This window comes from Anomaloglossus baeobatrachus, chromosome 3 (genome assembly GCF_048569485.1).
Source record: "Anomaloglossus baeobatrachus isolate aAnoBae1 chromosome 3, aAnoBae1.hap1, whole genome shotgun sequence".
NCBI lineage: Eukaryota > Metazoa > Chordata > Amphibia > Anura > Aromobatidae > Anomaloglossus > Anomaloglossus baeobatrachus.
In genome coordinates this window covers 674458081-674484379 of record NC_134355.1, presented here as the reverse complement: position 1 = coordinate 674484379, position 26299 = coordinate 674458081, and the positions used below count along the sequence as shown (strand labels likewise).

General features: G+C 44.6%; 1 protein-coding gene across 4 annotated transcripts in view; it reads left to right on the top strand.

The window, feature by feature from the left end:
- MSRA (methionine sulfoxide reductase A) overlaps nt 1–26299 on the top strand; it is a 459672-nt gene that overhangs the window by 236548 nt on the left and 196825 nt on the right. For all 4 annotated transcript variants that reach the window (XM_075341255.1, XM_075341257.1, XM_075341258.1 and 1 more), the window contains one exon: nt 2569–2637. In XM_075341255.1, coding sequence (XP_075197370.1) covers nt 2569–2637 — 69 coding nt within the window. The remainder of the gene's footprint in view (nt 1–2568; nt 2638–26299) is intronic.

Genomic DNA, 26299 nt, shown 5'->3' with positions numbered 1-26299 from the left:
CCTGCTGGGTCCAAAAGAGGGAGATGAATCCAGCAGAAAAGCTACCTATACCAATGAATACTGACAGCAGAAACAATAGAAGGTTAGGGAGCATTCTGTGCAGCCAAACGCTGTGACCTTCTATGGCCAGAAACCACATGACATGCAAAGTAACCCAGGAACCCCCTGTGGATAACCACACTCAGTAATGCCACTACTTGGGGCAAAGGTCAGACCTTGTTAGCAAAGTGAAGCGCCACACCACTCCCATGTTCATTTTTTAGCACCACTGCCGCTTTGTTCTACTAATTAAAGGGAGTGTTTTGCCCGTCGCTGATTGGTCATTAGGGCATACCCCAGCTGTGAGCCTCCGGTTCTTGTCCAAACCTCTTCAATGTCTTATATGCACCTTTTGTAAAGGAGTCCTATACGGTTCTGACCGGACAGAATTGCACTGCCAGTATATGGTGGATTAATAAAATATAAAACCACCTGTTACTTTAATATACGTTAAAAGCTCCACAAAGGGGAAAAAAAAATCAGACCGACGACTCCATTAAAAGCTCCATCCACAAATTGTGTATCCAGTAAATGATGGTGGAATCTGGCACCTCGGTGAAACGCGGCGCTCGCAGTATTATTATGAGCAATATCACTGAGAGGTGGAGAAAGGTCAGCGCAATCTCCTCTAATTGAATTCTGCACTAAATCCCGGAGATCCCGGGGTGTTTTATTGATGAAAGCAAAATATCTGTTTTAAATTATACATTAACATTTGTCTGGTAACTTTACTCCTGCGGAGCTGTAATCCTGCAGTCAGGAGCGTTTTAATGGGCCCTTAATCCTTTATACAAAAAAAAGAGAAGTAGACGGAGCGCGCACACTAAAGGGACTGAAGAACGGCTGAGGATTTTGTGAACGTTTAGATCGCACCGACATGCGCTGTAATTCCATCAGAACCCTACAAGTATGGGCACTATGGGGAACCCTACAAGTATGGGCACTATGAAGAATCCTACAAGTATGGGCACTATGGGGAACCCTACAAGTATGGGTACTATGGGGAACCCTACAAGTATGGGCACTATGGAGAATCCTACAAGTATGGGCACTATGGGGAACCCTACAAGTATGGGCACTATGGAGAATCCTACAAGTATGGGCACTATGGGGAACCCTACAAGTATGGGTACTATGGGGAACCCTAAAAGTCTGAGCACTATCGGGAATCCTACAAGTATGGGCACTATGGGGAATCCTACAAGTATGGGCACTATGGAGAATACAACAAGTATGGGCACTATGGGGAATCCTACAAGTATGGGTTCTATGGAGAACCCTACAAGTATGGGCTCTATGGAGAACCCTACAAGTATGGGCTCTATGGAGAACCCTACAAGTATGGGCTCTATGGAGAACCCTACAAGTATGGGCTCTATGGGGAACCCTACAAGTATGGGCTCTATGGGGAACCCTACAAGTATGGGCTCTATGGGGAACCCTACAAGTATGGGCTCTATGGGGAACCCTACAAGTATGGGCTCTATGGGGAACCCTACAAGTATGGGGAATCCTACAAGTATGGGCACTATGGAAAATCCTACAAGTATAGGCACTATGGGGAATCCTATAAGTATGGGCGCTATGGGGAATCCTACAAGTATGGGCACTATGGAAAACCCTACAAGTATGGGCACTATGAGGAACACTACAAATATGGGGAATCCTACAAGTATGGGCACTATGGAAAATCCTACAAGTATAGGCACTATGGGGAATCCTACAAGTATGGGCGCTATGAGGAACCCTACAAGTATGGGCGCTATGGAGAACCCTACAAGTATGGGCACTATGAGGAACACTACAAATATGGGCACTATGGGGAACCCTACAACTATGGGCACTATGGGGAACCCTACAAGTATGGGCCATATGGGGAACCCTACAAGTATGACCATTATGGGGATCCTACATTCAGTGAAAATAGACAACATTCAGATGACATGCTGTTTCTGTCCAATGTTTTTCACAGACCCATAGACCTGCTTCTCCGATTTTGATCTGATATTGAATTCTGCATGGGTCATGTCTTTGTGATTTTGCACTGTGCACAAACAATTTTAACATGTGAACTGCGTCCTAGACTACACAAAGTACGAGTGCTATTCGAGAGAAACACCAATATCACGCGTACATGAAAAACTGAGGGGTGAATGTAGACACATTTTTAAGAGGATAAGTGTGTGTTATAATCCAAAAAATACGGTATTTTATTAGTTGGTTTTTTTTACTTGTTTTTATTTAAACAACCCACAATGCTTTTGAGCTTTGTTAGCTATTCCAAATCCATTTGTCAAGGAATGTGGAGGAGTCCTGATTGACTTAATTAAATGATGGGGACGGGCGGTCATCACCGTTTACTGTATTTTTGATTGAAGGGTTTGTAATCAATTGATCTATTGATTAACAATTCAATATTTTATTTTTTGTTTTTCTTATATTCGGTTTATCTTTAAAGTTTGATTAAAACAAATCATCCCTACATCTTACCGCTTTAGTTGTCCTGACCTTTTTGTGGTTTTTTTGTAGCTAAACACCATGTTAATGGAAATTCAATGGTCGAACCGTTTCCTGAAGGAACACAGATGGCAATATTTGGTGAGTAACTACAAAAATTAAAGAGAGCTATGGACTAAACAATAACCGTTCCATGCCGTCTGTTTTTACCCAACTTGTCTGTAGGTTCTCCTGATGATCAAAGATTGTTCTGCTTGGGCAGTGGTAATCTCAATACTGATCTGATCATATATGATGGTGCCGAAACCTGGCAACAAGTCTTCATTGTCAAGATCTGACAATTTTTATTCCTTCTGCACACTGTCTTACAGCAACCTTAGTCCTTATACTCCTCCAGATGTCGGATACCACGACCAAAGTGCATGTATCCAGCTCCATCCGGCAACAACAGTCCTTAGGCTAGTTGCTTATATCCTGACATTAGGTACCACGACCATAGTGTGTTTATCCAGCTCCATCCGACAACCACAGTCCTTTGGATAGTTCCTCAGGTCCAGATGTTGGATAACACGACCTTAGTGCATGTATCCGGCTCCATCCGGCAACAACAGTCCTTAGGATAGTTCCTCAGATCCAGACGTTGTATACCATGATCATAGTGCGTGTATCCAGCTCCATCCGGCAACAACAGTCCTTAGGCTAGTTGCTTATATCCTGACATTAGATACCACGACCATAGTGTGTGTATCCAGCTCCATCCGACAACCACAGTCCTTTGGATAGTTCCTCAGGTCCAGTTGTTAGATAACACGGCCTTAGTGCATGTATCCGGCTCCATCTGGCAACAACAGTCCTTAGGGATAGTTCCTCAGATCCAGACGTTGTATACCACGATCATAGTGCGTGTATCCAGCTCCATCCGGCAACAACAGTCCTTAGGCTAGTTGCTTATATCCTGACATTAGATACCACGACTATAGTGTGTGTATGCAGCTCCATCCGACAACCACAGTCCTTTGGATAGTTCCTCAGGTCCAGATGTTGGATAACACGATCTTAGTGCATGTATCCGGCTCCATCCGGCAACAACAGTCCTTAGGATAGTTCCTCAGGTCCAGACGTTGTATACCACGATCATAGTGCGTGTATCCAGCTCCATCCGGCAACAACAGTCCTTAGGCTAGTTGCTTATATCCTGACATTAGATACCACGACTATAGTGTGTGTATGCAGCTCCATTCGACAACCACAGTCCTTTGGATAGTTCCTCAGGTCCAGATGTTGGATAACACGATCTTAGTGCATGTATCCGACTCCATCCGGCAACAACAGTCCTTAGGATAGTTCCTCAGGTCCAGACGTTGTATACCACGATCATAGTGCGTGTATCCAGCTCCATCCGGTAACCACAGTCCTATGGATAGTTCCTCAGATCCAGACGTTGGATAAAACGACCTTTGTGCGTGTATCCAGCTCCATCCGGCAACCACAGTCCTACGGATAGTTCCTCCGATCCAGACAACGACTGATACCACGTCTGTAGTGCATAGATCCGGCTCCATCAGTCCTTAGGATAGTTCCTTAGATCCAGATGTTGGATACCACGACCATAATTCATGTATCCAGCTCTATCTGGCAACCACAGTCATACGGATAGTTCCTCAGGTGCAGACAACGGATCCCACGACCGTAGTGCGTGTATCCAACTCCATCCGGCAACCACAGTCCTTTGGTTAGTTCCTTAGATCCAGACGAAGGATACCACAACCGTAGTGCGTGTATCCGGCTCCATCCGGCATCAACAGTCCTTAGGTTAGTTCCTCAGATCCAGACGTCGGATACCATGACCCTACTCTGCTCCGGCACAGCTGTACTCTGCTTCCCATTCACTTCCGGTGCCGCGTATTATCGCTCATCCGTATGCACTGCTTTCCTCACCACCAGTGTCTGTGATTGGTTGCAGTTAGATGCGCACTCACACTGAGTGTCAGCAGATCAGCTGACTGCTTCCAATCACAGACGCTGTCTTCATCAATCGTGGCATAAAAATAAATAAATAAATACAAAAATTGGCTTATCATATTATGATACCCAGCACAAATTAAGCATATGGCTACAGGCTTCAGCCCCCAGCCGTGCGCTTATCTTGGCTATGTATCAAAATAGGAGGAACTATGTGGCTTTTTTTAATTCTTTTTTTTTTTTTTTTATATTATTTAAATAATTAAAAAAAAAACAACAACTAGCAGTTCCCCCTATTTTGATACCCAGCCAGACAACTGAGGGCTGGTATTCTCAGGCTGAGGAGACCCATGCTTATTGAGCCCCCCCTCCCAGCCTAAAAATAGTAGCCTGCTGCTGCCCGGAAATGTCGCATCAATTATATGGGACAATCACAGCACTTTTCCCCGGTCTTCCTCATTACCCTGGTACACTGGCATTCGGGGTAATAAGGGGTTAATGGCAGCCTACAGCTGCCACTAAACTCTAAATTAGTAATTGGAGGCATCTATGAGACCCCCATTACTAATCTGTAAGTGAAAGTAAAGTAACACAGACACCAAAAAATCCATTATTTTGAATAAACGACAGAAATAATCCTCTTTCACCATTTTATTAACCTCCAAAACACCCCTGAGTGTCTGACGTTCTCCACAGGAGGTCCCGCGACGATTCAGCTCTGCTACATCTGAAATTGCAACTTGCAATCATGGAACATGTCCTCCACCTGTGACTGCAGGTAACCTGACCTTAGTGTACTTCAATAAACTCAGTGACCCCACCTTAGGTCAGGTCACCTGGGGTTACAGGTGGAGGATCGTGAGAAGCTCCAGCTGTGACCACAACTAACCTGAGTGATATAACTGTTGATTGTGGCTCATTCTCTGCCAGCACTTACAGCATGCAGACATGTTCCATGATGACGCGCTGTAATTTCAGATGTTGCAGAGTTGAATCGCTGTGGTACCTCGTAGTGTGGATTATGTCAGACCTTCAGGGGTGTTTTGGGAGTTCGTAAACAGGGGAAAGGGGGTGTTTTTTTGTCTTTTATTCCATGAAGTATTTTTTTGGTGTTTGTGTTTATTTACTTTCACTTACAGATTAGTAATGGGGGGTGTCTTTTAGATGCCTCCTATTACTAATCTAGGGCTTAGTGTCAACTGTTAGCTGTGATTAACCCCTTATTACCCCGATTGCCACCGCACCGAGGCAATTGGGAAGAGCCGGGTAATTGCTGGGATTGTCGCATCCAATGGATGTGACAATCCTGGGCGGCTGCAGGCTGCTATTTCTAGGCTACATGTGGCCCAATAAGCATGGGTCTCCCCAGCCTGAGAATACCAGCCCCCAGCTGTCGGGTCTTATCATGGTATCAAAATTTTGGGGGACTGCACTTCGGATTTTTAAATTATTTTGTTAAATAATTTTAAAAAAGCCGCATGCGGCTCCTATTTTGATACACGGCCAAAAGAAGCGCACAGCTGGGGTCTACAGCCTGTGGCCGTATCATTTATTTGTGCTGGGTATCATAATATGGGGGCACCCTACGCCAATTTTTTCATTTATTTTTACTATACAATATAGACCCGCAGACAGCACATATGAGTCGAAGTGTCAGACATGCTGTCACTCAGCATGGGGGTTTGTCTGACAGTAACCAATCACAGATGCCAGTGGGCAGGGGAAAGCAGTGCATATGCATGAAGGCTAATGTGCGACCCGGAAGTGAATGAGTGGCCATGGCAGCAGTTACAGCTGCCCCGGAGAACCGGTAAGTATAGCCCGCTTGCTCCTATCTTCCATATCCCTTCTACCACCATTTTTAATCGCTGGATTCTGGTTCCCATAGACCTATATGGGGACATGCGAATCCTGGGCCAGAACCAAATATTTTTTATTTAATTCCGGTTAGGTCTGCTCCGGTCCCGGTTATCTGCGAGTCCGCCCATCACTAATTAGGAGCAAATTTAAAATTTGAAGAATTTCTTTTTAATAGCTACAAATAAACAGTGGACTCTAAGGCGGGATTTGCACGTTGCAACATTGCAAGCCGATGCTGCAATGTCGCACGCGATAGTCCCCGCCCCCGTCGCAGGTACGATATCTTGTGATAGCTGGCGTAGCGAAAATCATCGCTACGCCAGCTTCACATGCGCTCACTTGCCCTGCGACCGTCGCTCTGGCCGGCGACCCGCCTCCTTCCTAAGGGGGCGGGTCGTGCGGCGTCACAGCGACGTCACACGGCAGGCGGCCAATAGCGGCGGAGGGGCGGAGATGAGCAGGATGTAAACATCCCGCCCACCTCCTTCCTTTCGTAGAGCCGCCGGCGGCAGGTAAGGTGATATTCCTCGCTCCTGCGGCGTAACACACAACGATGTGTGCTACCGCAGGAACGAGGAACAGCATCGTACCTGTCGCGGCAGCTTAATTATGGAAAAGTCGGAGCCTGCAACGATGATACGATAACGACGCTTTTGCGCTCGTTAATCGTATCATCTAGAATTTACACACTACGATGTCGAAAGTGACGCCGGATGTGCGTCACTTTCGATTTGACCCCACCAACATCGCACGTGCGATGTTGCAACGTGCAAAGCCGCCCTAACTCTAGACAGCGAGACGTCCCATCAATGAAATATTTCCTTTATAACAAGGTACAAATGGGTCGGCTCCGTGACATGAACAACGAGCACTTCCAATAAAGTCCTTGAGTTTTGTTTTTCTTCCTCTTTGCTAAATGGATCTCTGGCCAAAAATAGAGAACGTGTGCAATAACACAGTATTGATGTCGCTTTCTGCAGAAATGATTTGTTTTCCTTCAGATCTCTCAGGATTTGTTCATTGCAGTCAAACCCATTTGTATCAAACTTGATGTTTAAAGGGAACATGACTGTAGGTTTTTGCTATGTACAGTACCTTGCAAAAGTATTCCTCCCCCTCGAATTTTTCAACTTTTTCCCACATTTCAGGCTTCAAACATAAAGATAAGAAATTTAAATTTTATGGTGAAGACTCAACAACAAGTGACACAATTGTGAAGTTCAACGACATTTATTGCTTATTTTAAATTTTTGTAAAAAAATAAATAACTGAAAATTGGGGCATGCAATATTATTCATCCCCTTTACTTTCAGTGCAGCAAACTCACTCTAGAAGTTCATTGAGGATCTCTGAATGATCCAATGTTGTCCTAAATGACTGATGATGATAAATATAAGCCCCTGTGTGTAATCAAGTCTCCGTATAAATGCACCTGCTCTGTGATAGTCTCAGTGTTCTGTATAAAGCACAGAGAGCATCATGAAGACCAAGGAACACAACAGGCAGGACCGTGATACTGTTGTGGAGATGTTTGAAGCCGGATTTTGTTACAAAAAGATTTCCAAAACTTTAAACATCCCAAGAAGCACTGTGCAAGCGATCATATTGAAATGGAAGGAGTATCATACCACTGCAAATCTACCAAGACCCGGCCGTCCATCCAAACTTTCATCTCACACAAGGAGAAGACTGATCAGAGATGCAGCCAAGAGGCCCATGATCACTCTGGATGATCTGCAGAGATCTACAGCTGAGGTGGGAGAGTCTGTCCATAGCACAACAATCAGTCGTACACTGCACAAATCTGGCCTTTATGGGAGAGTGGCAAGAAGAAAGCCATTTCTCAAAGATATCCATAAAAAGTGTTGTTTAAAGCTCGTCACAAGCCACCTGGAGACACCAAACATGTGGAAGAAGGTGTTCTGGTCAGATGAAACCAAAATCAAACTTTTTGGGCAAAATGCCAAACGGTATGTTTGGCGTAAAAGCAACACAGCTCATCACCCTGAACACACCATCCCCACTGTCAAACATGGTGGTGGCAGCATCATGATTTGGGCCTGCTTTGCTTCAGCAGGGAAAGGGAAGATGGTTAAAATTGATGGGAAGATGGATGGAGCCAAATACAGGACCATTCTTGAAGAAAACCTGTTGGAGTCTGCAAAAGATCTGAGACTGGGACGGAGATTTGTCTTCCAACAAGACAATGATCCCAAACATAAAGCAAAATCTACAATGGAATGGTTCACAAATAAACGTATCCAGGTGTTAGAATGGCCAAGTCACAGTCCAGACCTTGGTCACCCAGTCACCTCTCAGATTAATTTAGGAAAAAGGTCCTGGCAGGGAACTACCTTATTGCCATGAATACATTTGTAGTCCCAAGAATCCCCTTCTCTTCTCCCTACCGTATAAGCGATTGGTATAGTGATGAGCAGAGTTGGTGCAAATCGGTTTGCAGGACCCTGACCATCGAACACTTCTTCAGTAATCTGAAGCTGCTGGACGAGAACTCCTGAGAACCTCCTCCCGTATCTGCGGATCCTCTTTTGTTTGGCCGTGATGCACGTGAAGTAGCATGAGGCGGCAAATCAAAAGAAGAGCCATGAATTATGGGAGGTAGGAGGCGGCTACCAGTGCATCCGAGCAGCGGACACTGATTACTGATGTGGCCGATGGTCCGAGTCCTGTCAACCGCACCAAATCTAGACATTTTCTCAAAAATTGCTCCAAAAACACTTGAGAAATTCATCTTCCTCATTTCTATGGGAAATCCGCTTTGCTGTTCAGAAGAGAAGTTGTTTGCTGTTGTTTATTCAAGAAAAAGGTTTGAAAAACGCCTGAAAAAAAAAAGTCACCTTTATGAAGACGCTCCAAATGAATCCACTCCAAAGTAGGCAATGTGCAATTCAAAAGGCTGCAAAAAACTTTTTAGGAAAAAAGAAAACTTTTTCCAAAACTGCTTTACGGTAGATAAAGCTAACGCTGCGTCTGTTTCCGGTGGTCAAAAACATCCGCTTTTCAAAGCAAAAGAAGCTTCAGAAAACGGTTTCCTCTGGAGTTTTACGAGAAAAACTTTTTTTTTTTTGTTTTTTTTATTTATTGTTTTCTGACCTTTTTTGGATGTGGAGGACTATTTTCTGACAGTGGTTTTTCAGCGTTTTTTTTTTCTAGCGGTTTAAAAAATTTGCCAAAAAACTCTGACTGTGTTGTAGACCTCCAATCCACACAGGCAAAGAAATCAAACCAGAGATGTCCATAAATTATGTATAATAATGAGAAATGACACACGGGAAGTATGGAACACACTTACTAAAATTATATTAATACTTCATACTAAAGGCTCTGTTAGTGATGAAGCTCCCAGACTCCTCCTGTATGGAGACACTCGTCGCCTGCATTGCTCAGGTGGGATTTTGGCCCGTTCTTCCACACTAACACTCTTCATTAGCCGAACACCAAATTTAAAAATCAAGGTTCGGATGCTTTACGTGCGAACGTCCCTGTGTTCACTGTGCCAAAAAATTATTTGAAAAACCCACCCACCCTCTTCCGGAAGTGATCTGATTATGGTTGGCTGTATGTGGGCGGGGACTCAAACTGCCAATCTGTTACTTTCTCCAGGGTTCGAGTCAAAGTCGAGCTTGTGGAGGCTCTGCTTGTTTGCTGCCGGCGAACCAAACCTCCACGGAACTGCTCATCTCTACTTTGCTAGTGCTGAAGCTTCCAGACTCTTGTATGGAGACACTAGTCACCTGCATTGCTCAGGTGGGATTTTGGCCCACTCTTCCACACAAACACTCTTCACGTCCTGCGGGATTCAGCTCCAGTGATCGACTCGGCCATTCTAGCAGATTTATCTTCTTTCTCTGACACCAGTTGAGCGTTTCCTTGGCCGTGTGTTTGGGATCATTGTCTAGTGAAATGTCCGTTTCATCTTCATCATCCTGGTAGACGGCAGCAGATTTTTATCAGGAATGTCTCAGTACATTTGTCCTTTCATTAATCCTTCAATTATATGAATTTTGCCAGTGCCTTATGCTGAAAAACAGCCCCACACCATGATGTTCCCACCTCCACACTTCACTGGTGTTGGTGTTTTTTTGGGGAAATTTGCCTTTTGGCCTCCAAACATGTGTATTATGGCCTCCAAAGAGTTCAATTTTGGTCTCATCTGACCAGACTATATTCTCCCAAAATTTCACAGGCTTGTCTAAATGTTGTTGAGCAATTTTTTAAACGCATTTAAACCTGTTTTTGTTCAACAATGCATGATGAGCATGCGTGATGCGCATGCATACAGGAGCGTGCATACAGGAGCATGCACACAGGATCGTGCATACAGGAGCATGTACACAGGAGCGTGCATACAGGAGCATGCATACAGGAGCGTGCATACAGGCTATGGAGGTTGAGTGAGTCATGGAGAAAGCCAGGGGAGAACATGCAGATATACCATCGCTGCCTCCAATATGTCAGGAACAGCACTCTATAGTCAGGACAATACGCAATTCACTGTCGATTGATGGATGAGGTGACGTCTTCTTTCGCTACAAGGTCAATTATTGGGCACTTTTACAGTGAATGTATAGTATATACACACATGATTCCAATGAATGGAATATATATATTCTTTCGTACGGTCACTAGCAAGCTCCAAAATAACCCAAGAAAAACTACCCGCCACCGCCAATCGTTTCTGCAGACCGATTGGACACTCATTACTGGTATCGTTTAGCATCACAAGTCTTCAGGGAGGCGAATTATAGAGCAAGAGGAACAAAGCTATTTTATATTTTTAATCTGAGAAGTAGGCATATACAAAAGATATTACAATTGGGGACAAAACCATATATACAGTCACATAACAATTAAAGAGAATAAAAGGAAAGTTATAAAATTTGATGTCACGGAAATGGAGGTGACAAGTGTCGCTTCTCAAGCTGTGTTCTATACAGATCCCAGACCTTGTGTCTGTTTTTCAGCAGATGTAACAGGTCAATTACCTGTTCCTAGCTGGACCAAGGGTCAGATGTTAGCTTAGAATGCGAACTCTTGTTTCATTTCCAAATTTTGAGAAATATTTTAATAGACTGATCTTATTTTACCATTACATTATGACAGAGTGTATACTTATTGTTTTTATTGAAACACTTGTACCTGCTGATTCCAGGTCCTTCTGTAGCTCTCCACAGGTGGTCCTTGGCTCTTGAACAACTCTTCTGATAATTATTTTCACTCCACTGTCTGGATTCTTGCCGGAGCACCTGGTCGTAGCCGATTTATGGTGAAATTATGTTCTTTCCACTTATATATTATGGTCCCAACAGTGCTCACTGGAGCCTTCAATAGTTTAGAAGTCATCAGATGAAATAGCTGATATTATTTTTTCATTAAGTTCAGGATTGCTTTCCAATGCCATCAGTATGTTTTACAACAATAAGGTTGCGAAGGTCCTGAGACAGCTCACTGGTTTTACCCATCATGAGATGTTCCTTGTGTGGCACCTTGGTAATGAGACACATTTTTTTATAGGCCATCAGATGAACCAGCTGATATTATTTTTTCATTAAGTTCAGGATTGCTTTCCAATGCCATCAGTATGTTTTACAACAATAAGGTTGCGAAGGTCTTGAGACAGCTCACTGGTTTTACCCATCATGAGATGTTCCTTGTGTGGCACCTTGGTAATGAGACACATTTTTTTATAGGCCATCGGATGAACCAGCTGATATTATTTTTCACTAAGTTCAGGATTGCTTTCCAATGCCATCAGTATGTTTTACAACAATAAGGTTGCGAAGGTTTTGAGACAGCTCACTGGTTTTACCCATCATGAGATGTTCCTTGTGTGGCACCTTGGTAATGAGACACTTTTTTTTATAAGTCATGCTTTCCAATTACTGATAGATTTCAGTTGTCATGACTTTCCATGGCTTTTTGCACCTCTCTTTCTTCATGTGTTCAATACTTTTCACTCTGTCATTTCTCATTATTACCCATCACTTAATTTATAGACATCTATGGTTTGAGTTCTTTGCCTGTGTGGATTGGATGGGTTATTATGGACACCTGGCGAGAAATTCATGTTAGTAGCAACTTTTTTGTGGTTCCAGCAGTAGGGCTCGCAGCGGTCATGCACTTATCACTTATCCTGTGCACTTTTTTACTGATAGAAGTGAGTTGTTAGGTCAAAATGTTTTATCTGCATAAACTAGGAGTTTCCATAGCACAGAGGTTGAATACTTTTGCATGTGAAAATCTTCCATTAGAGGCGGCCTGGAACAATCAAGTGTTATTTAGACAATTTGTTGACTTTTCAAGCTTTTCATACTTCTGCAGCTCATCGTGCAACAGAATAATTAAATTGTACTTTTTCTATAAAAGACAGGAAAATACAGGGGTGATAATGACTTCATTCCTATGACATAAAATATCTAGGAATGTATCTTTTATTGCTCACCAGGTTGATGTTTCTTGTTTTTTCCCGCCTGCGCTTCCGTCCTGTCCTTGGCAGTGCAGCCGCTGCAGTGCCGTTTCAGTTCACGGGCATAGAAAATGTGCAAATACCGTCATACAATGAAAAAAAAAACTGTTATAATCATAATGCCGTGTCATCCAGAGCCAAAAATGAAAAAAAAAAAGCCTTCGCCAACTTTGATATACACTGTTACTATGGTACTGAGCATCGGGCCAAAGCAAAGCTGCTATCTTTTGTTGGAATACATTATATGAGGGTTTTTGAGTGGATTTTATGTTTTGGGTTTTTTTGGTTTTTTTCCTTCCCCTTTATCTGTTGTTCATCAAATACAGTGAATTGTAAAAGTTTGGGCACCCCTGGTCAAAATTACTGTTACTGTGAACAGTTAAGTTGAGGATGAAATGATTTCTAAAAGGCAAAAAGTTGAAGATGATACATTTCCTTAAAAATAAAAATAAAATTTTTAAAAAAATAAAATAAAATAAATTATATATATATCTTCTACATTAAAATTAACAAAAGAGGAAAATAGGCCGATGCAAATGTTTGCGCACCCTGCATGGTTAGTATCTAGTAGCACCACCTTTGGCAAGTATCACAGCTTGTAAACACTTTTTGCAGCAGCAAAGAGTCTTTCAGTTCTTGTTTGATGGATTTTCATCCATTCCTACTTGGAAATGTCTTCCAGTTCTGTGAGATTCCTGGCTCGTCTTGCATGCACTGCTCTTCCTTAGAGATGTCTTCCAGTTCTGTGAGATTCCTGGATCTTTTTGCACACACTGTTCTTCCTTGGAGGTTTTCCAGTTCTGTGAGATTCCTGGCTCGTCTTGCATGCACTGCTCTTCCTTAGAGATGTCTTCCAGTTCTGTGAGATTCCTGGATCTTTTTGCACACACTGTTCTTCCTTGGAGGTTTTCCAGTTCTGTGAGATTCCTGGCTTGTCTTGCATGCACTGTTCTTCCTTGGAGATGTCTTCTGGTTCTGTGAGATTCCTGGATCTTCTTGCATGCACTGCTCTTCCTTGGTGGATTTCCAGTTCTGTGATATTCCTGGCTCGTCTTGCATGCACTGCTCTTCCTTGGAGGTTTTCCAGTTCTGTGATATTCCTGGCTCGTCTTGCATGCACTGCTCTTCCTTAGAGACATCTTCCAGTTCTGTGAGATTCCTTGCTCGTCTTGCATGCACTGCTATATTGAGGTCTCGTCTTGCATGCACTGCTATATTGAGGTCTAGCCACAGATTTTCAATAATGTTCAGATCAGGGGACCGTGAGGGCCATTATAAAACTTTCAGCTTGTGCATTTTGAGGTTGTCTATTGCGGATTTATTTTTATGTGGATTTAGGATTATTATCCATTTGTAGCAGCCATCCTCTTTTTTCTTTCTTACAGATGGTGTTATGTTTCCATCAAGAATTTATTGAAATTTAAATGAATCCATTATTCTCTGTGCCATTGACTACAACACAACCCCAAATCATGATTGATCCACCCCAATTATTAATGTTTTTTTCGTGAAATTCTATGCCCTTTATTCTCCAAACATAACTTTGATCTTTGTGGCCAGAGTTCTATTTTAACCTCATCGGTCCACAGAACTTGCATCAGGCTTGTTTTAGATGTTCTTTTGCGGGCGTTTGACACTGAATTTTATGGTGAGGACGCAGGAGAGGTTTTCTTCTGATGACTCTTTCATGAAGGCCATATTTGTGCAGGTGTCTCTGAAAAGTAGAACAATGTACCACAACTCCAGAGTCCGCTAAATCTTCCTGAAGGTCTTTTGCAGTCAGGCAGGGGTTCTTATTTGCCTCTCTAGCAATCCTACGAGCAGCTCTCACAGAAATGTTGCTTGGTCTTCCAGACCTTATCTTGACATCCACTGTTCCTGGTAACAGCCATTGCTTAATTACATTTCAAACTGAGGAAACTTGAAAACACTTTACTATCTTCTTATATCCTCTCCTGCTTTGTGGGCCTCTACCATTTACATTTTCAGAGTGCTAGGCAGCTGCTTAGAAGACCCCATGGCTGTTGTTTTTGGCACAAGGTTAGAGGAGGCTGGGTTTTTATAAAGCTGTCAAATTTGCATCACCCGGCCTTTCCTAACAATGATCGTGAACAAGACATAACCCTAACAGGCTAATTGAGGTCTGAAACCTTGGTCAAATTTATCTGAGCACACAGATCTCCAAGGGTGTCCAAACGTTTGCGTCTGTCCATTTTTTTTCGTAAAAGATGAAAATATAAACATATCAGAAAGAGTGAAAAAACGGATTCTTTGACCTATTCAAGTATGGTGTCATAGGAAGGAGAAAACACAAGGTCTGCTTGTCCACCGAGACGGTACTACAAGGCAAAATTAGGCTCCTACCAAATCCCTTATACCAGATCTGAGAACCTGCTCAGACCCCCCCAGTCATCGGGGAGTCCAGCCAGACACCCCAGACTTTTTCAAATTTTCGCGGGCAGCCCCTAGTCTTAAAAACAAAATGCTCAAAAGAAGAGGTGGCATTTACCAACCTAATCCACATCGAGCGAGTGGGGGGGCCGACTATCCATCCATCTGAGAGTTATCCCTTTACGTGCAAGAAACAGCGTTTTCTTAAGAAAAGTGTTCATAGCATGACCAATCTTCTGCGTTTAATACCCCGAATAGGCAGAGTATAGGATCAAGCGGGACCTCCAGGTCCAGGATCGATGAGAGTAGTTGCACCACGTCCCTCCAGTATGCCTTAATAATATGACAGTCCCATATCATATGCCAGAAATTCGTTCCAGCCCTCTTACACCTTGAGCAACAGTCACTCCGGGAGCCCTCCATATTGCTCAATTTTACAGGTGTAATATACAGTGGGTATGGAAAGTATTCAGACCCCTTTATATTTTCATTGCAGCCATTTGGTAAATTCAAAAAGTTAATTTTTTTCTCATTAATGTACACTCTGCGCCTCATCCCCCATCTTGACAGAAGAAAACAAATGTAGAAATTTTTGCACATTTTTTAAACAAGAAAAACTGAAATATCACATGGTCAATAAGTATTCAGCCCCTTGCTCAGTATTGGGTAGAAGCAACCTTTTGAGCAAGTACAGCCATGAGTCTTCTTGGGAATGATGCAACAAGTTTTTCACACCTTGATTTGGGGATCCTCGGCCATTCTTCCTTGCAGATCCTCTCCAGTTCCGTCAGGTTGGATGGTGAACGTAGGTGGACAGCAATTTTCAGGTCTCTCCAGAGATGCTCATTTGGGTTTAGGTCAGGGCTCTGGCTGGGCCGGTCAAGAATGGTCACAGAGTTGTTCTGAAGCCGCTCCTTTGTTATTGTAGCTGTGTGCTTAGGGTCATTGTCTTGTTGGAAGGTGAATATTCGGCCAAGTCTGAGGTCCAGAGCTCTCTGGAAGAGGTTTGGTTCCAGGATATCTCTGTACTTGGCCGCATTCATCTTTCCTTCAATTGCAACCAGTCGTCCTGTCCCTGCCCCCATAGCATGATGCTGCTACCACCATGTCTCACTGTGGGGATTGTATTGGGCAGGTGATGAGCAGTGTCTGGTTTTCTCCACACATACCTCTTAGAATTATCACCAAACCGTTCTATCTTGGTCTCATCAGACCAGAGAATCTTATTTCTCATAGTCTCATAGTTCTTCATGTGTTTTCTTGGAAACTCTATGTGGGCTTTCATATGTCTTGCACTGAGGAGAGGCTTCCATTGGCCACTCTGCTATAAAGGCCGGACTAGTGGAGGACTGCAGTGATAGGTGACTTTGTGGAACTTCCTCCCTTCTCCCTACTGCATCTCTAGAGCTCAGCCACAGTGATCTTGGAGTGCTTCTTTACCTCTCTCACCAAGGTTCTTCTCTCTTGATTGCTCAGTTTGGTTGGACGGCCAGGTCTAGCGAGAGTTCTGGTGGTCCCAAACATCTTCCATTTAAGGATTTTGGAGGCCACTGTGCTCTTAAGAATAGTGATGGGCGGCGATCCCACCAATCATTGGGATTGGAAGCCTCACCCGATCGTTTTGTAAAAATCGGGATCAAGATAACATGATCTTGCGTCCGATCACCGACCTCGGGCTTTACAGTTATGGGATGGGGGGGGGGCTGTAAAATAAAGAATATAGTGAATAATAAACATTATGATCATGCTTACAAGTCCTGCGACGCTGTCTCCCGGCCGCTTCTGCTTGATCGTTGCTGTGCCGCTGGTAACCAGTACTAACTTCCAGGACCTTCAATGACGTCATAGCCATGTGACCAGTCTGGTGTGAATGTTGTACAGACATTGGCTTGCAGACTGGTCACATGACTATAACGTCATCGAAGGTGCTTTTAACTGAACTTTGACTGTAACTGTGCGAGTGTCGCATCACGGCACACAATCTCCCCACAGGAGCGGGTCAGCTGCATATATTTCCATGCAGCTGAGGCGCTTCTGTTTGAAGATTGTCAGGCTGTGCGGTGTTTTGAATGTCAGTTATGCTTTTGCTGCTGTGAGGCTTCCTCTTGTGGCCAGGAATGGTTTGGACAGAGAGGTGTGCTGGAGCAGTGGGCGTTTCCATTGCTAACTCTCTGCCTATTTAAACCTTGGCCTGCTAGCAGTCTGAGCCGGTTGTCATTTGTTCTTTTGTTTACCAGCCTTCTCATCCTGCTCCAGACCACATCTACCCCAGATAAGTGCTTGGTTCTTTCTTATGTTGTTTTGGTCTTTTTGCTCTTATCTGGGTTTGTCATTTGCTGTGGTTGTTTTCAGTTTATTTGCATGCAGGGATTTTCCCTCTCAGTTGCTTAGCTGGGAAGCTCCCTGCAGCTATGTTTGGAGTATTGCTCCTATAAGTCCATGTGTTTGTTGCTTCTTGAATTTGTAATAGCTCCTGATTTCTGTTCATTGGTATGACAAGAGCACCTGCTATAGGACGGAGTTCAGATCTAGCGATCTGAGGGCTTTTTGTACTATCAGGTTTTTGGATTTTTGTAGGGTTTTTCTCTGGCCACCATCAGCCCCTTTCCTATCCTTTCCTATTTAGTCAATGGGGCCTCACTTTGCTAATGCTATCATCTATCTGTGTATTGTGTTTTCCTATATCACCGCAGTCTTTAAATGGGGGGGCTTGCTATACCTTTGCGGTCTATTTCTGAGGCAGAGAGTTATTCATCCTTCCTTCCTTGAGGATAGATACGTAGTTCTCCGTCTGGGTTCGCGGTGCACAGGATGTTATTTCACCCCTCTGCTACTTCTAGTGTTGATGGTTAGTAAGGGGATGGCGGCCAGATTAGTTGCCAATGCTCTTGTCACCTTTTTGACAATGATTGAAGGTGATCTTCCATGGTTCCGGATCATAACAGTGCGGGGTGATGCCATTTAAAGACTGCACGAGTCATACCCTCACTGTCAGGCTGCTTCACGCTCTGTACAGAGTGATGTAGCAGAGCTGACAATGCTCTCTGCTTCTCACTGTGTACAGACTGTGTCTGTACAGAGTGATGAAGCAGAGTTGACATTGCTCTCCCTGTGGATTATGTCGGACTAACGAGTTTTTTTTATAATAAAGATGGAGTCTCTAAATGTTTTTTTTTGTTTTATTTCTAAAAAACAATTTTTCTCTGTGTTGTGTATCTTTTTTTTTCCTGTTTACAAGAAATTCTTGGAGGCCATGTATAATTTGGCGTGACACCATGAATTTCGGGCTTAGTACCATCTGAGAATGCAAAGCTGGTATTAACCCCTTTATTACCCAGCGTGCCACCGCCACCAGGGCCGCTGGACGAGCCGGGTAAAGTGCCTGGAAATGGCGCTAAGAAACAATGCACCATTTCCAGGGGCGGCTGCGGGCTGCCGAGAATCCCAGCCCCCAGAAGCCTTACTTTACCTGACTGGTAATCAAAATACGACGGGAGGCCACGCATTTTTTTTAATTATTTTTTCAAATAATTAAAAAAAATATGTTTGGGCTTCCCTGTATTTTTATTGCCAGCCAAGATAAAGCCAGGCAGATGGGGGTGGCAGTTCGTAGCTGTCCGCTTTTATCTATGCTGAGAATCAAAAATACCGCGGAGCGCTACGTCATTATTTTCAATGATTTATTTTTATACAACTATATATTGTGTACATATATGTGTGTGTACAGCTCTGGCAAAAATTAAGAGACCACTGCAAAATTGTAAGTTTTTCTGATTTTCCTCTTTGCAGGTATAGTTTTGAATAAAATGTAAATTGTTCTTTTATTCTATAAACTACTGACAACGTCTCCGAATTTCCAAGCAATAAATGTATTTATTTTCTGAAAATGAGATATGGTGAAAATAACAGAACAATGCATTGCTTTCACACCTCAAATAATGCAAAGAAAACAAGTTCATAATCATTTAGAAACAACAAAACTAATAATGTTTTATCTCAGGAAGATTCAGAAATCAATATTTTGTGGAATAACCAGGATGTTTAATCACAGCTTTCATGCGTCTTGGCTGCTTTCCACTAGTCGGTCACACTGCTTTTGGGTGACCTTATACCACTCCTGGTGCAAAAATGTAAGCAGCTCTTCTTTGATGGCTTGTGACTATCCATCTTCCTCTTGATTACATTCCAGAGGTTTTCAATGGGGTTCACGTCTGGAGATTGGGCTGGCCATGACAGGATTTTGATGTGGTGGTGCTTCATCCACACATTGATTGACCTAGCTGTGTGACATGGCGCATTGTCCTGTTGGAAACACCAGTCCTCAGAGTTGGGGAACATTGCCTGAGCAGAAGGAAGCAACTGTTTTTCCAGGATAACCTTGTATACGGCTTGATTCATACGTCCTTCGCAAAGTTTAACCTTCCCAATTCCAGCCTTGCTGAAGCATCCCCAGATCATCACCGATCCTCCACCAAATTTCACAGTGGGTGCAAGACACTGTGGCTTGTACGCCTCTCCAGGTCTCCGTCTAACCATTAGACGACCAGCTGAAAATTAGTCTCATCAGAGAAGATTACTAGAGTTGATTGAATCCGCCAAAATCTGGGACCGGCGGATCTCTGCCGGATTGAAAAAAAAATCCAGTTCTGCTCAGGATTCCGGTGTCCATATAAGTCTATCGGGACCAGAATCCGTTGATTAAAAACGTTTGTGGAGGGGATAGGGGGGTAGGAGCGCGCGCGGTGTACTCACCCCAGGCGGTGTCATGGCAGCAAACTCCTTCCAGGTCACGCTTTTCCCTTCCGGAGCCGACAATTCAATATTCATTGTTTTGCCCGCTCACCGACACGTGTAATTGGTTGCAGTTAGACGCGCCTCCACCCTGAGTGGCAGCGTCTCAGCCGACTGCAACCAATCACAGGTGGCAGGGCGCGCAGTTTTTCATCCCCAGCCAAGATAAAGCCGGCAGGGGTCTGATATTTTCAGCCCGCAGCCGCGCGGATCCGGTCTTTTACAATTCGCATCCGTTCAGCCCTGAAGATTACCTTAAGCGGGCTTTACACGCTGCGACATCGCTATTGCGGAGTCGTTGGGGTTACGGAATTCGTGACGCACATCCGGCCGCATTAGCGATGCCGTTGCGTGTGACACCGATAAGCGATTTTGCATCGTTGCAAAAACGTGCAAAATCGCTAATCGGCGACATGGGGGTCCATTCTCAAAAATCGTTACTGCAGCAGTAACGAGGTTGTTCCTCGTTCCTGCGGCAGCACACATCGCTGCGTGTGACGCCGCAGGAACGAGGAAGCTCTCCTTACCTGCCTCCCGGCCGCTATGCGGAAGGAAGGAGGTGGGCGGGATGTTACGTCCCGCTCAGCTCCGCCCCTCCGCTGCTATTGGGCGGCGGTTCAGTGACGTCGCTGTGACGCCGCACGGACCGCCCCCTTAGAAAGGAGGCGGTTCGCCCGTCACAGCGACGTCGCCGGACAGGTATGTATGTGTGACGGCTGTTGTGCGGCACGGGCAGCGATTTGCCCGTGTCACGCAACAGATGGGGGCGGGTACCCACACTAGCGATATCGGGACCGATATCGCAGTGTGTAAAGTAGCCTTTACTCTACAAATTGGGCAGATTAAACTTTGCGAAGGACGTATGAATCAAGCCGCATAGAAGGATATCATATTGCATTTTTTTTATGCGCTTATGCGTGCAGATTTGTCACAAAACTGCATTCAAGAATCATAAAGTGCTGTGCACACGTTCAGGATTTTCTGTTTGCAGATTTGGGGCAGAAAATAATCTGCAGAATCTCAATTCTTTGTGTTTTTGGCTGCCTTTTTCACCATTAAAAGCAATGAAAAAAAGGATGGAAAAATGCAACAAAAACCACATCAAAACATGCATTTTTACCTTTATGTTTTTCCTGCCAAGAGATAAGGAAATGATGCGGAAATGTCCCCAATGTGTGCACAGAGCCGTACTGAGAATTACACCCGGTATACAGGACAAGAGAAGGGGTGTTGTATAGTGTATGGAGTATTTGGTGGAGGCATGGGGCAGGCAGTGGTCATAGTCATGGTAGTAGGGATCAACAGGCCGCAGCGCAGCCATCCGTTAACCCCTCGCCTCCCCGTCGCCGCACCACACACAGGAGAGCTCCGCAACCGTTCAAGCAACACCATTTTCCAGACAAGGTTATTTTTCTTTAACTTCTGCATCACTTCGGTCCGCGCTTCGCCGGTACCGGTGCACTTCCCATAGGGTTCCTTTCACTCCTTCTCATACACAATTTAGCAGCAGTCCCTATTCCAGGCACCTGGGTTCTGTCGGGCACCTCTAGGCCTCTCATTCCTTCACTATACGTCACACTTCATCCAACCAGTTCATTAAGTTCGTTGAGGCGCTTCACCCCACCCACAGGGGACGCTAAGGCTAAGTTCACACTTCAGTTGTTTTCAATCCGTCAGGTCCGTCAGCAACGGATCAGTTGTTTTTTAGATGTCAACTGATGCAACTGATGTGTTTTTCACAGGATTCCTTTCACAGGAATCCTGTGAAAAACGGATCAGTTGCGTCCGTTACATCTGCTGTGCGTCCGTTTTTTGACGGATCAGTCATGATCCGTCTGTGTTTGGGACATCCCAGTGGGCGTGCCAAACATGCTGGGCATGCTCAGTAGAGCATGACGGAATCCTGCGCTGGATTCCGTTGTAAGACGGATTACGACGGAATCCAGCACCATAGACATACATTACAAGCTTGACGGATGGCGACGGATTCCTGTGCGGCGCGTTAATTTTGACGGCCCGAAAAACGTTACATTCTGCGTTGCTCCCCGTTCGGCGGTCAGTCAAAAACGACGGACCGCGACGCAGCGGATGCAACACAGGGTCATCAGTCGCAATCCGTCACTAATAGAAGTCTATGGGGAAATACTGGATTCCTGCAAAATATTTTGCAGGATTCCATAATTCCTCAAGGCTACGGATTGTGACTGATGCAAAACAACTGAAGTGTGAACTTAGCCTAACACGTAAGAAGGACCGCAACCGGCAGGGCTCTCCCATCCATGCCCAGGCCAGGATCCAGCCATACCCTACTCCTTGAGGGCGCACTGACATCAGTTAGTGAGGAAGTTGTTGAGTATCATGAGCCAGGTAATACGGATGCCAGACCCCCGACCGTCAGACTAAAACCCTCTTCTTAGGGATGCAGTTCAACAATCCAGATGGATCCCATGTGTCACGGCCGCAGGGGTGACCCTTAGGGTCAGGATCTTCAAATTGGGGTGTTAGCACTGTTTCTACACTGGGACTCTCCTCCTGTCTACTTCCAATTTCACCCTTTTATACATGCTGTGCTCCTCCTCTTCCTTAACTCTTTCTCTGCTCACCCAGGTGCCAAGACAGCCGTGCTACCACACTGCCACCTGGTGGCCATTGATATACCATACAACATATACATTATACATAACCTTGGATGTGCCGGCTACTTCTGCAGGGGTGGGCATAACCCTTACCCTCCCTACAAGTATATCACAAAAGTGTGTACACTCCTCACATCTTTTCCTGGGACAACACTGTGATACAATGTACAGTAGTCAGTTTGCAGCTTGTATAAGGGTACAAGCCCACGATCAGGACTCCGCAGCAAACAATTGACATGCTGCAGTCTTGGAAAGCCACACTGCAGGTCATTTTTGGCAGCAGGTGAAATTCTAGAAATCCCATCCACTGTGCTTGTACTGTACATCGCAGCGTTTTGGATACAGCGAAAACATGCTACATCCAAAACGCTGCAAACACTGATCACGGGTACACAGCCTAACAGTGTAAATTTGAGGCCCTCTAAATAGCTCAATATACAGCCATTAATGTCTAAACCACTGGCAACAAAAGTGAGTACACCCCTGAGTGAAAATGGCCAAATTTAGCCCAACGTATCAATATTTTGTGTGGCCGCCATTATTTTACAGCACTGCCTTAACTCTCTTGGTCATGGAGATCACTAGAGCTTCACATGGGCTGCATGATCCTCTTCATCCTTCATGACGACATCACGGAGCTAGTGGATCTTGCACTTCTTCATCTTTCATATGAGGAGGCCCCACAGATTCCCCAATAGGGTTTAGGTCTGTAGACGCTTGGCCGGTCCAGCACCTTTACCCTCAGTTTCTTTAGCAAGGCAGTGGTGGTCTTGGAGGTGTTTGGGGTAATTATCATGTTAGAATATGAATGGAGGGGATCGTGCTCTGCTTCAGTATGTCACAGGACATGATGGTATTCATAATTCCCTCAATGAACTGTAGCTCCCACAGCCGGCAGCACTCATGTAGCCCCAACTCATGACCCTCCACCACCATGCCTGACTGTAGGCAGAACACACTTGTCTTTGTCCTCCTCACCTGGTTACTACCACACACACTGACACCATCTGAACCAGATAAGTTTATCTTGGTCTCATCAGATCACAGGACGGTTCCAGTAATCCATGGCCTTACTCTGCTTGTCTTCAGCAAACTATTTGCGGCTTTCTTGTGCATCATCTTTAGAAGAGGCTTCCTTCTGGGACCACAGCCATGCAGCCCAATGCAATGCAATGAGCGGATATGGTGTGAGCAGGGACAGGTGGACCCCCCACCCCTTCAATCTCTGCAGTGTGCGGCGTATAGTTTGAGCTCTCACAGGCGGACCACCCACCCCTGTAACCTCTGTAGTGTGCAGCGTATGGTCTAAGCACTGACAGGCGGACCCCCCCACCCCTGTAACCTCTGCAGTGTGTAGCGTATGTTCTGAGCACTGACAGGTGGACCCCCCACTCCTGTAATCTCTGCAGTGTGTGGTGTACGGTCTGAGCACCGGCAGGTGGATCCCCCAACTCTGTAACCTCTGCAGTTTGTGGTGTATGGTCTGAGCACTGACAGGCAGACACCCCCCCCCCCCCCACACCCCTGTAACCTCTGCAGCAATACTGGCAGCACTCATACGTCCATGACCCTCTGGATGTGACGCTGAGCTTGTGCACTCTGCTTCTGTGGTCGGCCATGGCTGGGCCTGTCTTGAGTGAATCCTCTCTTGTTATACCGCTGTATGGTCTTGGCCACCATGCTGCAGCTCAGTGTCAGGGTGGTGACAATCTTCTTATAGCCTCGGCCATCTTTTTGTAGAGCAGCAATTCTTTTTTTTTTCAGATTCTCAGAGAATTCTTTGCCATGAGGAGCCATCTTGATCTTGCAGTGACCAGTATGAGCGTGTCCACACTGCCGCTCCCAAATTACATAGCAAAAACCTGCTGACCGATTTCCTCTAGAGAAGTTTTCTTAGGACCTATGTAGAAGTCTGGGCGTTGTGCAGTTGCCCAATGTACCGACCACATCTTCTGCCAAGACTTTCAACTTGGAGACATAGAAATTGAGTAAACGAGAACCCTTTATATTCATGATTGTACTTTTTTTTTTGTATTTATATATTTCTTGTTTATTTTATGTTTAGAATTCTTTTCTATTTGTTTGCACTTTTTGTAGGGTTTGATCAGTCTTCGGAAAGTCTTGCTTTAATGTCTGCGTTTTTTACGGTTACTTCTTTCCTTTCTCCTTTTGCCATATATATATATATATATATATATATATATATATATATATATATATATATATATATATTTTTTTTATTTTTTTTTTTTCGAGTTTTTTTTTATTTTTTTTTTTCCATACACTGATTGTTGTTGCACATTGTGAATGTTCCAGACGGTACAATGCGACATGTTCCTGAACAGTGCCGATCAGACTTGTTCTCCATTGTACCGGTAACATTAGCACTTTTCAATCATTCCCCGGCGCACGCCCTTTTGTTCGCCCTGCACTTTTGTTCTCTACTCCGTGGGTACGTTTTAAAACACTTCCTGCTAATACTTGATAAAAAAGTAATTTTATGGTGGTTTTTTTTTCTTTTTGTGTTTAGCATTTGAAATCCTAAATACTGAAATTAATCATCACCGTGGGGGGGGGGGCTATTTAGGTTGATGTAAGAGTCTTTTAAATTACTATTAATTGATTCAATTAATGTAACAATCACATTAGGTAAAAAGTGATGCTGAATAAAATATTTTTTGAATAGCTGTTTTCAGGGCTTGAAGCGTCTCACTTGGAAATGCGTGTCCTTTAAGGTCATAGCTGGGGGCACCTGCTTTTGTCTTCCAGGAATAATTGGAGGAGAGAGTCACAACTAGAGGGTGGTGGTCACACTGATGCACCCGTCCCATCATCAATGGTCATCAATGGTCATTTAAAGAGGACCAACCACCAGGATTTTCCTATATAAACTAAAGCCAGTGCTATACTGGTACTATCAGGCCGATTCTATACATACCTCTAGTTGTGAGATTGGATGTATAGTTTCTGAAATACAAGCAAGTAAAGTGTCATGGTTCTAATCCGTGGTGCTCTGCTCTCCAGCATAGCTGGTATTGTGTTTTGTATTTTGCGCCGGTGGACAGGTGGTTTCCCGACCTCGGTTCCTGCACTGGTGTTGGAAGGGGCCTCTTTCCAACCTCACCCGGAACACTGCCAGTCATAGTTCCTACCCTGCAGTAAGTTCTCTGGTTACCGTTTGTTCTTTGATCTTGTCCTCCTACCCCAGACCTGTTGTTTTCCCTCAACTCCCGTGTTCCTGACTCTGACGTTGTTCCCTGGCTCCTGAATCCTGACTTATACCCCAAGCTCGGCTCTGCTTTTCCCCAGTGTACCTTACGTGACTTCCTGACTTCTGACCTCCGGCTTCAACCCTGACTTTAGCTCCGCTTCCCCCCTGTGTACCTTACATGACTTCCTGGCTTCTGACCTCCAGCGTGTACCCTGACGTCAGCTCCACTTCTCCCCTATGTACCTTACATGACTTTCTGACTTCTGGCTTGTACCCTGACCTCTGCTCTGCTTCCCCCCCTGTGTACCTTACGTGATTTTCTGGCTTCTGACCTCCAGCTTGTACCCTGACCTCGGTTTTGCTTCATCCTTGGGTTCCATACATGACCTCCTGGCTCCTGACCTCCGGTTTGATGCACTTCCCCATAATTAAGTGCTTCTGGTGACCCCTAGTGGTAGTTTGTCA